Raw genomic sequence first — 15,682 nt, 5'->3', positions numbered from 1 at the left:
ATGAAAAATACTGATCAGTCGCAAGTGGCATCTGTGTGAACATGGACTTGGGAAGGGAACACAATGTGTCTGTTTATTGTTCAATGCTTAGTACAGTGCCTGGCATATAGTAAGCACTTAACAAATACCATTAATATTATCATTGGGTTGGATTTCCCCAAACACTTAGTATAACGCTTTGCAGATAGTAAGCGTTCGATAAATACGATTGACTGGCTGACTGACAATGACTCTGAAATCACGTAGGAGGTGTCCAGTTCTCCTGGAGAAACTCTCTGGGTTTGGTGATTTAAATGGATTTCCCTATGACATCATACAGAACACTGTCTATGCACGCAGCACAACACAGTGATGCTGAACAAAAGGAACAGAGCAGCAAACTTCTCCCTTTCTTGGGATGGCCCCATCAGGTCCCCAGTGGCTTGAAGACTCCAGGCTGAGTAGGTTCCAGATTCTCCCAGCTCTCTGTTCCTTACTGTGGCTTAGATGACATCCAACACTCTTCATTCTCCCAGTGAAAAATATAAGACAATGAAATCCGTGGAGTAGACTGTCTTGGTAAGTCTGACCTTTTGCCCCAGTTGATTGTTTTGATGGAACTGTATATTTTCCATCGAACTTTTAAAAAGTATAGTCCAAAAATCTAACTTCATTATATTAATATAATTTTAATATAATAATAATTATTATTTAATAATATAATAAAACTGGCAATATTTGTTGCCAGTTCAGAAGTAAGAGCCAGTCTCAGAGGCTTCAATGTCCACCTTTAGTACTCTTGCTACTACTATCTGAACTGAAGAGATGGGAAAGAGAATGGAGAGTGAAAAAGAGATGGAAGAGGATAGAAAAGAAAGTGTGATTGAGAAGAGAATTGGGTTGGAATGGCGAAGAGGTGAAAGAGAGATCAGTGGATGGGAGACGGGAGATTGTCTGCTGTGTGTCTTTGGGCAAGTCACTTAACTTCTCTGTGCCTCTGTTACCTCATCTGTAAAATGGGGATTAAGATAGAGAGCCCCATGTGGGACGTGGACCGTATCCAACTGACTATCTCGTATTTACCTCAGTGCTTAGTATGGTGTCTGGCACATAGTATGTGCTTAACAAATACCATTTAAAAAAATGCACATGAGCCACGTTTATGGCTTATCTCTCTGTCACAATAATGACTAAATCCCATCCTTTTGATCTTCACAACATCACTAAAATCTGCTCTTTCCTCTCTCTCCATCCAAACTGCTACTACGTTAATCCAGGCACTTATCCTTTCCAATTTAGATTACTGGATCAGCCTCCTGGCTGACCTCCCAACCTCCTGTCTCTCCCCACTCCAGTCCATACTTCATTCTGCTGCCCAGATCATTTTTCTACAGAAACGTTCAGACCATGTTTCTCCACTGCTCAAGAACCTCCAGTGGTTGCCCCCTGACCTCCGCATCAAACGGAAACTCCTTAACGTCGGCTTTAAAGAACTCAATCACCTTGCCCCTTCCTACCTCACCTCGCTGCTCTCCTGCTACAACCCAGTCCATGCACTTTGCTCCTCTAATGCTAACCTACTCTCTGTACTTTGATCTCGTCTATCTCTCCACCAACCTCTCACCCATGTCCTGCCTCTTGCCTGGAATGCCCTCCCTCCCTTTTCACATCTGCCAGAAAATTACTCTCCCCACCTTCAAAGCCTTATTGAAGGCACATCTCCTCCACGAGGCCTTCTGTGACTAAACCCTCATTTCTTCTTCTCCCAATCCCTTCCACATCACCCTTGTACTTGGATTTGCACCCTTTATTCACACTTCCCTTAGCCCCACATCACTTGTGTACACATCCCTAATTTATTTATATCAATGTCTGTCTCCCCCTTAGGCTGTAAGCTTGTTGTGGGCAGAGAACCTGTCTACCACCTCTGTTATATTGTTATGGCATAATCTCCCAAGTGCTTACGCCAGTGCTCCAGCACACAGAAAGCACTCAATAGATACAATTGATTGATTGATGGATTCTTACTGCTGGACCAACTGATCAAACTTGTAAAATCCACCTCAGCTCAGCAGTTCATAATGATGATGATGATAAATAATATCTTTCAATCAATTGATCAATGATATTTTCTGAGCACTTACTGTGTACTAAATGGTTGGGGAACTACGATTCAACAGAATGAGTAGACACATTCCCTGCCTACGTGGAACTTTCCTTGGTCTAAATTTAGGTGAAATTTAAATTTTGAACCAGATTTGGTCCAAATCTGGAAATTTAGGTTATAAAGATCTCTTGTTAGAGAGATGGATAGTTAATGAATCTGATCCTAAATTAATGGTGGTTGATGATATTGCCAGAGGACTTTCTCCCTGTTCAATAATCCTGCAACCTTGGTGTTACCCATGACTCTTCACTGTCATTCATGCATTCATTCAATAGTATTTATTGAGCGCTTACTATGTGCAGAGCACTATACTAAGCTCTTGGAATGTACAATTCGGCAACAGATAGAGACAATCCTTGCCCATTGACGTGCTTACAGTCTAATCGGGGGAGACAGACGGACAAAAACAAGACGACATAATCATGATAAATAGAATCAAGGGGATATATGCCTCATTAACAAAATAAATAGGGTAATAAAATTATCTACAAATGAGATCCAGTGCTGAGGGGAGGGGAAGGGAGAGGGGGAGGAGCATAGGGAAAGGGGGCTTAGCTGAGGTGAAGGGGGAAGGAGGAGGGAGCAGAGAGCGGAGGGGGAGCAGAGAGGGAGCAGAGAGAAAAGGGGAAGCTCAGGCTGGGAAGGCCTCTTGGAGGAGGTGAGCTCTCAGTAGGGCTTTGAAGAGGGGAAGAGAGTGAGTTTGGTGGAGGTGAGGAGGGAGGACATTCCAGGACAGCGGTAGGACATGGGCGGGATAGGCGTGAACGTTTAATTCTCAGGTTAAATCTACTGCTAAAGCATGTTTGTTCTTCCTACACGACGTTTCCCGTACCCACCCATTCCTTCGACCCAAATTGCTGCCACCCTAGTCTAAATTCTTGTCTTCTGCAGCTAGACTATTGTTTCAACCTCCTCACTAGTCTTTTTGACCCCAGCCTTAGCCCCATTCACTTTATATTGCCTATCATTGTAAGGACCATCTTCTTGAAGTGTCTCTCAGCACACACTATTCCATTCCTCAAAAACCTCCAGTGATTTCCCATTGCCCTCTGCATCAGTGAAAAACTCAGAACTGATTTCAAGCTTCCACCGATACGCTCCGTCTTTTGAATCATTTCTCTACATCCACTACTTTCCAGCTTATTTTCTTCATTCCTAATCTTGAAACTGAAACTTGCTCTTGACTCTCCTACCTCTATCGCCCTTGACCACATTGTTGACCCTGACCTATAACTCCTTCCTTGCCAAATCCAACAGACCACAGGTCTCTCCGTGTTCCAAAACCAACCTAAAATCCCACTTCCTCTAAAAGCCACCTCCAATTAACTCCCAACTCTCCAAGTCATATCACTCTGACAGCCACCTCTATAACTTTAAGCATTTTGTCTTCTCTTAGCATATATATGTTTAAAAAGAGAGGAACCAAAATACACAAATGACTGTACAGTATATAAAATCAACCGTAAAGTTAGTTATTTATTTTGGTCCTTCCCTTTGTAAATACTTTTCTGCCTATCTCCCCAACTCAGTGTGGGAATGGAAGATGTCTCCTAACTTCTGTTACAAGTGCTTAGTACAGGATTTCACTTGGCGAGCACTCAGTAAATATCTTTACTTACTACTATTAAGACTACTTTTTCTGCTACTACTAAGACAGAATTATGGGTTCATAAAATTGGAATATATCTTCAAATAATTGGATTCTACTTTCTGAACCACTGCACCTTAAATGCCTCCGATAGGTAGGTTTATATCATATTTTTAAATACCTCCACTTCCATAATTTCCTTCATCAGTGAATTCCAGTACCTCATTCGCCAAAGGCAAAACATTAGGACAATACCAGGCAGATCAAGTAGGGAGTTTCAGTTTTTCAAGGGGATTTCATTAAGAAGGGGATTTCTTCACATAAGCTTCTGGCTTTTTCAAAGTTGATTACTCAAAAATCAAATTGAACTCTCCAGTGTTACGGAGCTATATAATCTCAGTTCATTCCCTAACACTTTCATCATGATCATGCAAAGACATGGATTACTCAGTGGAATTTTGTTTTCTAAAGATTACTCTTTTATGGCTCTTGATATTGTCATGTCGGATGGCTATTCATTCTGTTATAAGGAAGTTGATCATCATCATCATCATCATCATCAATGGTATTTGAACACTTACTATGTGCAGAATATTGTAATAACAATAATAATAATAATAATGTTGGTATTTGTTAAGCGCTTACTATGTGCAGAGCACTGTTCTAAGCGCTGGGGTAGACACAGGGGAATCCGGTTGTCCCACATGGGGCTCACAGTCTTAATCCCCATTTTACAGATGAGGTAACTGAGGCACAGAGAAGTTAAGTGACTTGCCCACAGTCACACAGCTGACACGTGGCAGAGCTGGGATTGGAACTCATGACCTCTGACTCCAAAGCCCGTGCTCTTTCCAATGAGCCATGCTGCTTCTCTGTACTAAGCATTTGGGAGACTACAGTACAACATAGTTGGCAAACACATTCCATGTAAATGGACGGTTCGGCTGGTCTGTCTATAAAGCAAGGATGTGGCATTGAACACTTTTATATCTGATAGTTTTATGTTCAGAACTCAGTCACTTTTCTGTCACTGAGTTTGGTGGTTAGAAGCAGTATCTGTGTTCAGAAGGATCTGGGAAGGGAATATACAGGTTCTGGGGCAAAGTTGGGGAACCAGAGATGTCCACCAGCAGAAACCCTCTAGGTTCGGAAAAACTTGACATGATTTCACATTATGGAGCTTACAACATCATTATGTTTCGTCACATGCCTAGCATAGTTCATTGGAGCTCGTTGTGATGGGGGAATGTGTCCGTTTATTGTTATATTGTACTCTCCCAAGTGCTTAGTTCAGTGCTAATGAATGAATATCACATGTGTCTCGCTGGTATTTTTGAGTGTCATCAGTGGCTATTGTTGTTAGAAGAGCATCAGCTATTATTACAAAATTGCCTTGCTTAAAAATTATGTGATAAGGTGGTTTCCTTAAGGGAAAAATGGTCTGGAATGGGGCACGGGTGAAAGAAAAAGTGCTGGATGGCCTATTCCAGTTTGAATTGTTTCAAGGTGGATGTTTTGGGGGTGTTTTTTTGGTGCTAAGCTGTGCCATCGGGGACTTGATAGCAAAACAGGGGCAGAACTGCCCACTCCTCCCTGGAGTAGTGTACATATCTGTAATTTATTTATTTACATTAATGTCTGTCTCCCACTCTAGACAGTAAGTTTCTGGTGGGCAGGGAATGTGTCTACCAACTCCAGGAAGCAGCACAGTGTAGTGGATAGAGCACGGACCTGGGAGTCAGGGGTTCATGAGTTCTAATCCCAGTACTGCCACTTGTCTGCTGTGTGACTTTGGGCAAGACACTTAACATCCCTGTGCCTCAGTTACCTCATCTGGAAAATGGGGATTAAGACTGAGCTCCATGTGGGACAAGGACTGTATCCAACCTGATTTGCTTGTATCCACTAGAGTGCCGGGGACATAGTAAGAGCTTAACAAACACCATAATTATTATGATTATTATTATTACTCTTCCAAGCTCTTAGTACAATAAATAAAATTGAATGATTGTGTGTGCCAAGAAGCAGCCCTTGGTTGAGGTCACAGTATGAGATGTGAAATGCTGGTGTGCCAGGAAGCCAGTTGGCCACGAGCAGCCCGGTTTGGTCCTGTAGTGAACTGGCATGGCCCCAGGTGGGGCAGGGCAGATCGAGAGACGATGTTTTGGTGGGAGAGGAGGGAGAGAGTCAGTCTGTGCTCCCGCTGCTCTCGCTCTTTCAGCTGGCAGGATGTGGCTTGAAGTTTAGTGTGTAGATCCTGTGCCCAGTTCAGGTAGAGTAGATTTTTACCCCTGAGGAACCCTTAAACAAGTACTTGGCAAATAGGCAGTGTAGTCAGTGAAAACACAAATTCTTATTTCTCGGATAGTTTCCAAATTCAACACTCAATTTCACAACTAGGGCATCTGTGCTGCTCTCTGGCAGAGTAGGTGTGAGTTGACGTGACCGTTCTGCAAAATGAAAGACTGATCCACACTGTGGGTCATGATTCAGTTCCCAGTGTTATGAAATGAAACTGCAGAGACATCTTATGTCAAAGTGCCAGATGTAAAATATTTCCAGACTATCCCACAAGTCTTTCTGACTGTCACTGTTAACCTACATGGGGCGGTTGTCCATCTTTCATTCATTCATTCAATCATATTTATTGAGCACTTACTATGTGCAAAGCACTGTACTAAGCGCTTGGGAGAATACAATATAATAATAGACACATTCCCTGCCCACAGCAGTCTAAAGACGAGCTTACATCTGGGTGCAGAAGTAGTGGCTTTTTTTTTTAAAAAAATCTTAGAGCAAGGGGAGAAGGTGGGAGAGCATTTCAAGTCCTGGTGAGGCTGGGATATTGACTGAGAGTTTGTAAATGAGAAGTGGTGTATCCTAGAGGACACAGAATGGGCCTGGGAGCCAGAGACATGAGAATAATCCTGATTTCACCAGCTGGCTGCTGTGTGATCTCAAGCATGTCACTTCTCTGGGCCTCGGTTTCCTCATCTGTAAAGTGGAGATTAAATACCTGTTCTCCCTCCCTTTTAGAGTGTGAGCCTCATTTGGGACAGGGACTTTGCCCAACCCCATTATTTTGTATCTACCCCATCACTTAGTATAGATGCATTTAACAAATACCATTCAATCAATTAATCAATCATATTTATTGAGCACTTACTATGTGAACAGCACTGTACTAAGCACTTGGGAAGGTACACTACAACAGAATTGGCACATTCCCTGTCCATAACAAGCTTTTCATCTGTTATTATTATTTGTATATCAAATCATGTTTCTCTGAAACCACTGTCAATCATATTTCTTGAGCACTTATTGTGTGCAGAGCACTGTACTAATCACTAGTTGTTGTGGGCAGGGAATCTGTCTGATGTTATAGTGTACTCTCTCAAATGCTTAGTACAGTGTTTTGCACATAGTAAGAGCTCAATAAATACAATTATTAATAATAACTAGGGAGAGCACAATATAACAATAAACAGACGCATTCGCTGCCCACAGTGAGCTTACAGTCGGGGGGGGAGACAGACGTTAATATAAATAAATTACAGATAAGTACATAGAGTCAGATCTGCAGTTGGAGGGAGTGGATTTTGAGGAAGCAGGAGATCTCCTCTAGAGATACTGCTGGGAAAGATGGGAGAGTTGAAGAAAGGGCAGGAGGTGGGAAGGGGCAGGGGAGATTTTAGGGCGATCACGCCTGAGAGTGACAATTTTCTCAATAAAATAGGTGGCCAAGTCATTAGGGGCAGAGAATGGAGAAGGGAATGATGGGAGGACAAGGGGTTTGAGGAGGGAGTTAAACATCCAGAACAACTGGCGAGGACCATGGGCATGAATGTCAATTAGGGTGGAGAAATAGTTTTCCATATCAGTGCTGTCCAGATTAAAAAAACACAACAAACCAATATTTTCATATCAGGAAAATGGATCAGTAATTTAAAATCCCATCAGGCAGGAAAGCCCAAATGGAATTTTGGCTATTGCTTTCTTTACCGAGTGGCAACTTTAGCTACCTGCAAATCTGTAGGAGCAAAAGAGTACTTTATTTTGCATTTATCTACGGTTGTGCATTTATCTATGGTTCCATTTATCTATTTTGATGGTAGCGATGCCTGCCTACCTGTTTTGTTTTGCTGTCTGTCTCCCCCTTCTAGACTGTGAGTCCGTTGTTAGGCAGGGATGGTCTCTGTTGCCGAATTGTATTTTCCAAACGCTTTGTACAGTGCTCTGCACACAGTCGGCGCTCAATAACTACGACAGAATGAATGCAGTTTTTTCGGTCATTCTCCGTTTTGAGGTCCAGCCACATGGTCACAACCTTCGCCCGCTCCCGAGGATACCGTGGAAGGCTGGGGATTTCACATTTACTTTTAGCGTTATGGTTTGAAGGAAAAAAAAAAAAGTGACTTTAATCCCTCGGGGTGGGGAAAAAAAAGATTATTAAGAAAAAAGGAAAGCGTAAGTAATTTGCTTCTTGTTTTGCTAATCCCCAGGGTTTTCGCTGGGGCACACACGCTGTGCCCCTCAATACTCATTCATTCAATCGCATTTATTGAGCGCTTACTATGTGCAGAGCGCTGTACTAAGCGCTTGGAATGTACAATTCGGCAACAGATAGAGACAATCTCCGCCCAACAACGGGCTCACAGTCTAAAACAGTCTAAAATACTCAATAGAGAAGCAGCGTGGCTCAGCGGAAAGAGCCCGGGCTGGGGAGTCAGAGGTCGTGGGTATTCTGCCGCTTGTCGGCTGTGTGACCTTGGGCAAGTCACTTCACTTCTCTGGGCTTCAATTCCCTCGTCTGGAAAATGGGGATGAAGACTGTGAGCCCCACGTGAGACAACCTGATCACCTTCTATCCTATCTTCTATAATGTTGGTATTTGTTAAGCGCTTACGATGTGCCAAGCAGTGTGTTCTAAGCGCTGGGGTAGGTACAATAATAATAATAATGTTGGTATTTGTTAAGCGCTTACTATGTGCAGAGCACTGTTCTAAGCGCTGGGGTAGATACAAGGGAATCAGTTGGTCCCACATGAGGCTCACAGTCTTAATCCCCATTTTACAGTTGAGGTAACTGAGGCACAGAGAAGTGAAGTGACTTGCCCAGTCACACAGCTGACAATAATAATAATAATAATGTTGGTATTTGTTAAGCGCTTACTATGTACCGAGCACTGTTCTAAGCGCTGGGGAAGATACAGGGTCATCACGTTGTCCCCGTGGGACTCCCAGGCTTCATCCCCATTTTCCAGATGAGGGAACTGAGGCACCGAGAATTGAAGTGACTTCCCCAAAGTCACACAGCCTACAGGCAATCAGGTTGTCCCACGTAGGGCTCACAGTCTTGATCCCCATTTTCCAGATGAGGTCACTGAGGTCCAGAGAAGAGAAGTGATTTGCCCACAGTCACACAGCTGACAAGCGGCGGAGGTGTAATTAGAACCCACGACTCCTCAGGCCGGGCTCTTTCCACTAAGCCACGCCGTTTCTAGAACAGTGCTTGGCACAGAGTAAACGCTTAACAAAGGCCATCTTTATTATTATTATTATTATTATTAATACGCAGCGAAGGAGCGGCGGGCGCGGTGCGAGCCCAGACCATGAGCTCGTCGTTGAGCAGGGATGGTCTCCATCTGTTGCCGAATCGTCCATTCCAAGCGCTTAGTCCAGCGCTCTGCACATAGTAAACAGAGAAGCAGCGTGGCTCAGTGGAAAGAGCCCGGGTTGGGGAGTCAGAGGTCGTGGGTTCGAATTCCTGCTCTGTCACTTGTCAGCTGGGTGACTGGGGGCAAGTCACTTCACTTCTCTGGGCCTCAGTTCTCTCATCTGGAAAATGGGGATGAAGCCTGGGAGCCTCACGTGGGACCACCTGATGACCCTGTATCTCCCCCAGCGCTTAGAACAGTGCTCTGCCCAGAGTAAGCGCTTAACAAATACCAACATTATTATTATAGTAAGCGCTCAATAAATACGATTGAACGCTCTGGGCATGTCACTCCCTTCCTCAAAAACCTCCAGTGGTTACCTATCAACCTTCGCATGAAACAAAAACTCCTCACTCTTGGCTTCAAGGCTGTCCATCCCCTTACCCCCTCTTACCTCACCTCCCTTCTCTCTTTCTCCTGCCCACCCTGTACTCTCCGTTTCTCTGCCGCTCACCTCCTCGGGGTCCCCCGTTCTCCCCTGACCCGCCATCGACCCCTGGGCCACGTCCTCCCGCTGTCCTGGATTGCCCTCCCTCCTCACCTCCATCAAACTCACTCTCTTCCCCTCTTCAAAGCCCTACTGAGAGCCCACCTCCTCCAGGAGGCCTTCCCAGACTGAACCCTCCCTTTCCCTCTGCTCCCCCTCCCCACTGTCTGCTCTCCCCCCTTCCCCTCCACACTGTGCTCATTTGTATACATTATTTATTACCCTATTTATTTTGCTAATGAGGTGTCCATCCCCTTGATTTTATTTATCTTGATGATGTGGTCTGGTTTTTGTTTTGTTCTATTTTGCTCTGCTGTCTGCTCCCCCGTTCAGACTGTGAGCCCGTCACTGGGCAGGGATGGTCTCTAACTGTTGCCCAGTTGTCCAATCCAAGCGCTTAGTACAGTGCTCTGTACATAGTAAGCGCTCAATAAACCCTATGGAATGAATGAATGAGTGAATATATATCTGATTCTATCTTGATGGTACTGACGCCTGACTACTTGTTTTGCAGTCTGTCTCCCCCGTTTAGACTGCGAGCCCGTCGTTGGGCAGGGGATGGTCTCTAACTGTTGCCCACTTGTCCACTCCAAGCGCTTAGTACAGTGCTCTGCTCGTAGGAAGCGCTCAATAAATTCTATTGAATGAATGAATATATCTCTGATTCTATCTTGATGGTACTGACGCCTGACTACTTCTTTTGTTGCCTGTCTTCCTCGTTTAGACTGCGCGCCCATCGTTGGGCAGGGATGGTTTCTAACTGTTGCCCAACTGCCCATTCCAAGCGCTTAGTACGGTGCTCTGAGTCTAGAAAGCGCTCAATAAATACTGTTGAATATCTCTCTGATTCTATCTTGATGGTACTGACGCCTGAATACTTCTTTTGTTGTGTGTCTCCCCCGTTTAGACTGCGAGCAGGGACGGTCTCTAACTGTTGCCTAAGTGCCCATTCCAAGCGCATAATACGTTGCTCTGCGCCTAGGAAGCGCTCAATAAATACTAGTGAATGAATGAATGAATCTCTGATTCTATCTTGATGGTACTGACGCCTCACAATTTCTTTTGTTGCCTGTCACCCCCGTTTAGACTGCGAGCAGGGACGGTCTCTAACTGTTGCCTAAGTGCCCATTCCAAGCGCATAATACGTTGCTCTGCGCCTAGGAAGCGCTCAATAAATACTAGTGAATGAATGAATGAATCTCTGATTCTATCTTGATGGTACTGACGCCTCACAATTTCTTTTGTTGCCTGTCACCCCCGTTTAGACTGCGAGCAGGGACGGTCTCTAACTGTTGCCTAAGTGCCCATTCCAAGCGCATAATACGTTGCTCTGCGCCTAGGAAGCGCTCAATAAATACTAGTGAATGAATGAATGAATCTCTGATTCTATCTTGATGGTACTGACGCCTCACAATTTCTTTTGTTGCCTGTCACCCCCGTTTAGACTGCGAGAAGGGACGGTCTCTAACTGTTGCCTAAGTGCCCATTCCAAGCGCTTAATACGTCGCTCTGCGCCTGGGAAGCGCTCAATAAATACTAGTGAGTGAATGAATGAATGTATCTCTGATTCTCTCTTGATGGTACTGACGCCTGACTACTTCTTTTGTTGCCTGTCACCCCCGTTTAGACTGCGAGCAGGGGCGGTCTCTGTTGCTAAGTGCCCATTCCAAGCGCTCAGTACGTCGCTCTGCGCCTAGGAAGCGCTCAGCAAATACTAGTGAGTGAATGAGGGGCTGAGGCGAAGGGCGGCCCGGAAGGCCGCGGCGGGAGGGGAGGGGAGGGGAGGGGAGGGGAGGGGCGCGCGCACGGCCCTCACTTCCGGCGGCGGCGGCCTTCGCCCCGCCCCCTTCTCCCGAAGTCCCCGCCCCTTTTCCCGATCTCCGCCCCCTCCCCCCCTCCGACCCACCCTCGGCCGACTTCGGCTCCCTCCGCGCCCCCTTCGGCTTAACATCCGGGTCTCCGGCGGGCGTCTCCGGACTGGACGGCGGCCGCTCCCCTCCGCTCCCTTTCGCCGGAGCCGGTTAAAGTTTCCCGGGAGGAGGAGGAGGAGAGGCAGGACGACGACGAAGGTGAGGAGAAAGAGGAGGAAGGAGGGGAGCCGCCCCCGGACCGCCCCTCCACCCGGAGCCGGGTGAGTCGTTGGCCCGGCCCGTTGGGAGCGGGCGGTCCTGGGGGGGGCGGAGGAAGGGAGGCCTCCCTTAAGGCGAGAGAAGGCGACCAGGGAATGGACCACCCGTCCTTCCTCCTCCTCCTCCTCCTCCTCCATCCTCCTCCTCCGGGTCCGTGTGCGGCTCTGCTGCTGGGCCCCGAGGAGGTTGAGGACGTGTGCGTGTCGATTAGACTGGGAGCCCGTCAATGGGCAGGGATGGTCGGTCTCTGTTGCCCGATTGTCCCTTCTAAGCGCTTAGTCCAGTGCTCTGCACCTAGCAAGCGTTCAGTAAATACGACTGAATGTTTCTGCAGGAACTCAGCCCGTCGTTGGGCAGGGATGGTCTCTCTCTATTGCCCGATTGTCCCTTCCAAGCGCTTAGGCCAGTGCTCTGCACCTAGCAAGCGTTCACTAAATACGATTGAATGTTTCTGCAGGAACTCAGCCCGTCGTTGGGCAGGGATGGTCTGTCTCTATTGCCCGATTGTCCCTTCCAAGCGCTTAGTCCAGTGCTCTGCACCTAGTAAGCGTTCAGTGAATACGATTGAATGAATGCTATTGAATGAATGTTTCTGCAAGAACTGTGAGCCCGTCTTTGGACAGGGATGCTCTCTGTCTGTTGCCGAATTGTCCCTTCCAAGCGCTTAGTCCAGTGCTCTGCACCTAGCAAGCGTTCAATAAATACGATTGAATGAATGCTATTGAGTGAATGTTTCTGCAAGAACTGTGAGCCCGTCTTTGGACAGGGATGGTCTCTGTTGCCGAATTGTCCCTTCCAAGCGCTTAGTCCAGTGCTCTGCACCTAGTAAGCGTTCAATAAATACGATTGAATGAATGCTATTGAATGAATGTTTCTGCAAGAACTGTGAGCCCGTCTTTGGACAGGGATGGTCTCTATCTGTTGCCGAATTGTCCCTTCCAAGCGCTTAGTCCAGTGCTCTGCACCTAGTAAGCGTTCAATAAATACGATTGAATGAGTGAATGTTTCTGCAGGAACAGTGAGCCCGTCGTTGGGCAGGGATGGTCTCTCTCTTGCCGAATTGTCCTTTCCAAGCGCTTAGTCCAGTGCTGTGCACACAGTAAGCGCTCAATAAATACCGTTGAATGAATGAAGGGGGAGGTGGAATGAATAAAGGGGGAAGTAGGAGCCTTCCCGACCCTCCCCCCTCCCAACCTTCTCGCCCAGGGAGCCCCGCTTCGGAGGAGGATTTAAAAATCGCCGCTACGCCCACCCGCGACCTGTTGCTAGAAAAGGATCCCGGACCCTCCGTATCTTCCCTCCCTCCCTCGGTCGACCCCCCGGTCGACCCCCGCTTCCCCATCGGGCGACCACAACATCCCCAGAAAGTGGAGGGTCGCTCAGCCCCTGGGTCGGGGCCGAGAGCGATCTCCTCTCTTTCTTTTTTTCTCTCTCTAGGGAGCTAAGGAAATTGGGCCTGAAACTTGGGGGGGGGGGGGGGGGGCGTGTGATCGAGGAATGGAGGCCCCTTGCATCAGAAATAAAACTGACTTAGGCCGGTGGCGTGACTCAGTCACGCAGCAGCTTTAAAAAAAACAGCAACATTACTAGGCTTAGGTATGTCTGACTCTTCGGGCTTGATCTGGGACTTTACAGCCAAGTCAGTGTGCTGGAAAGTTCCACGGATTTCGCCACTGGAGTGAACTCCCCCCTCCCAGCCCTCCCACCCCCATCTCCATCAGCCAAATTAGCTGTCCTGAGGACGCCCTGATGTCTTACCCTTCAAGGTCCACCCCTGAGGCCCAGGGATTCAGGTTTGCATAGGTATACGTACCAAAGAAAAAGGATAGCTGTTAGCAGAGGAGGGCCAGAAATTTAAATTACATGGTAGGTGATAGGGGGGAAATCTCTAAATCGGTTGGGAGCATTTTATTTTATGTCCTTTAAATGCGTGGTGGTGGAAATGTTCATTCCAGATCCTGGGGGTGGATCTGGATGCCCCCCTTCGATCGGAAGGGCTGATGGTAAAATTGGCATGACCGATTGGGAAGATTTCTTTTCATTAGTAAAAATAATGACCGGTTCTAAGTTGCTACAGTTGCGTGCTATTCCTTGGCCTTCTGATTGGAGTTCGAATCTTGCTGCTGTTCTTGTGGCTACGTTTGAAGAGCTGTGTGGCTGAGGCAGCTGCTGTGACTAGCCTGTGACTGAAAAAAGGGTAGTAAGAATAAAATAAGGTTTACTTTTCCTGAAAACTTGTCATAATCTAACTGCATGAATTCTATTTAAAATTGATCAGAGGACCATGTAATTCCTTCTGAAAATGTCTCTCTTTTTAAGGGTTTTTATCATTACAATCATTTTATATGATCACATTAAACAATATCTGTACAACATTTAGGTAGGAGATGTCATTCTGCCAAGCCCAGATTGTATGTTTGGAAAACAATGTCAAATAAAACTCTTTTTATCAGATAATGATATTTGATTTGGAGAGTTTCTCTGAAAATTCAGCCCGGATGGAAAAAGCAGAAAAATCAAGGCTGTCCAGCTGTATGGTGTGTGTAGAGTTGTGGAGTCAGCCTTTGAGGGTGTGGGTGTGTCCTTCACATATTTCTGATGAATAAAAAAATGTATGTGACTAATATAAATGAATCATACTTGTTGAAGTTGTTATAAAACTCGCTTGAGAATTTATACAGTTCATAATATGAGAACGTTTGTTACTTTTGAAGAGGTATTAAGACTTTTTTTTTTTAATCTTCCCAGATAGTGACACTTCCTACTTTCCAGGGACAAAAAAGGGAATTTTTTTGATCACTGAAACTGGAAGAGCAAAGGAAATTCAAGCATGTTGTGCTGGGGAAATGCATCCTTTGGACAGCTAGGATTGGGTGGCATTGATGAAGAAATTGTACTAGAACCCAGAAAGAGTGACTTTTTCCAAAATAAAAAGGTCCGGGATGTAGGATGTGGACTCAGGCACACTGTATTTATCTTGGATGATGGAACTGTCTATACGTGTGGTTGTAATGACCTGGGACAACTTGGGCACGAAAAAGCAAGAAAAAGACCAGGTAAGGGTAACTGCTCTTGCTCTTGTACTTTTATTACCGGTCAATAACTTGAAATGTTAAATATTGGTGGGAAATTCAAAGTGAAGATCATACTTAAAGTATTCAAGAGTGGAAAATAAGTAAATGGCCAAATTATGAAGCTTCTAACACATCTGCTTTGAGCTTTTACCTTGATCACTATTGACCACAAAATCTTACCAAACTTTTATTTTCAGAAGAAGATCATGATGTACATTTGACACATTTGGATCATAAGAAATTTTTGTAGCTCCTGCTAAACAGCTGCAATTTTTAGTTAAGTGTTAGAAATCATCTAGACGCGTCACAGGCAGGGAGAGTGTCTACCAATTCTGTGGTATGGTAATCTCCCAAGTGATTTGTTCGGGGTCTGCACTCAGTAAGCACTTAATAAATACCATTGATGATTATTGGATACTTAAACCTCTCTCATATAATTTGGAAATAGCCCAATACCTTTTGCTGTTTTCTGTACTTCCAAAAAAAAAAAAATCTTCATTTTTATTTAATGTATATTCACCCTGGTCAGGAACAAACATGGT

The 15,682-nt window shown here is 45.6% G+C and overlaps 1 protein-coding gene across 4 annotated transcripts in view; it reads left to right on the top strand.

Annotated features, from left to right (window-relative positions):
- Positions 1 to 392: 392 nt before the first annotated feature.
- Positions 393 to 15,682, top strand: part of HERC4 (HECT and RLD domain containing E3 ubiquitin protein ligase 4) — an 89,208-nt gene continuing 73,918 nt past the window's right edge. The window contains exons 1-2 of one of the 4 annotated variants that reach the window (XM_029060286.2): positions 393 to 558; positions 14,815 to 15,122. In XM_029060286.2, coding sequence (XP_028916119.1) covers positions 14,897 to 15,122 — 226 coding nt within the window. In that variant the 5' untranslated portion in view covers positions 393 to 558; positions 14,815 to 14,896. Of the gene's footprint in view, positions 559 to 11,878; positions 12,069 to 14,814; positions 15,123 to 15,682 lie in introns of those variants that run through there. The other 3 variants (XM_029060284.2, XM_029060285.2, XM_029060287.2) reach the window with 3 other exon arrangements.

The sequence above is a fragment of the Ornithorhynchus anatinus genome, chromosome 3 (genome assembly GCF_004115215.2).
Source record: "Ornithorhynchus anatinus isolate Pmale09 chromosome 3, mOrnAna1.pri.v4, whole genome shotgun sequence".
NCBI lineage: Eukaryota > Metazoa > Chordata > Mammalia > Monotremata > Ornithorhynchidae > Ornithorhynchus > Ornithorhynchus anatinus.
This window is presented reverse-complemented; position numbering and strand designations above follow the sequence as displayed.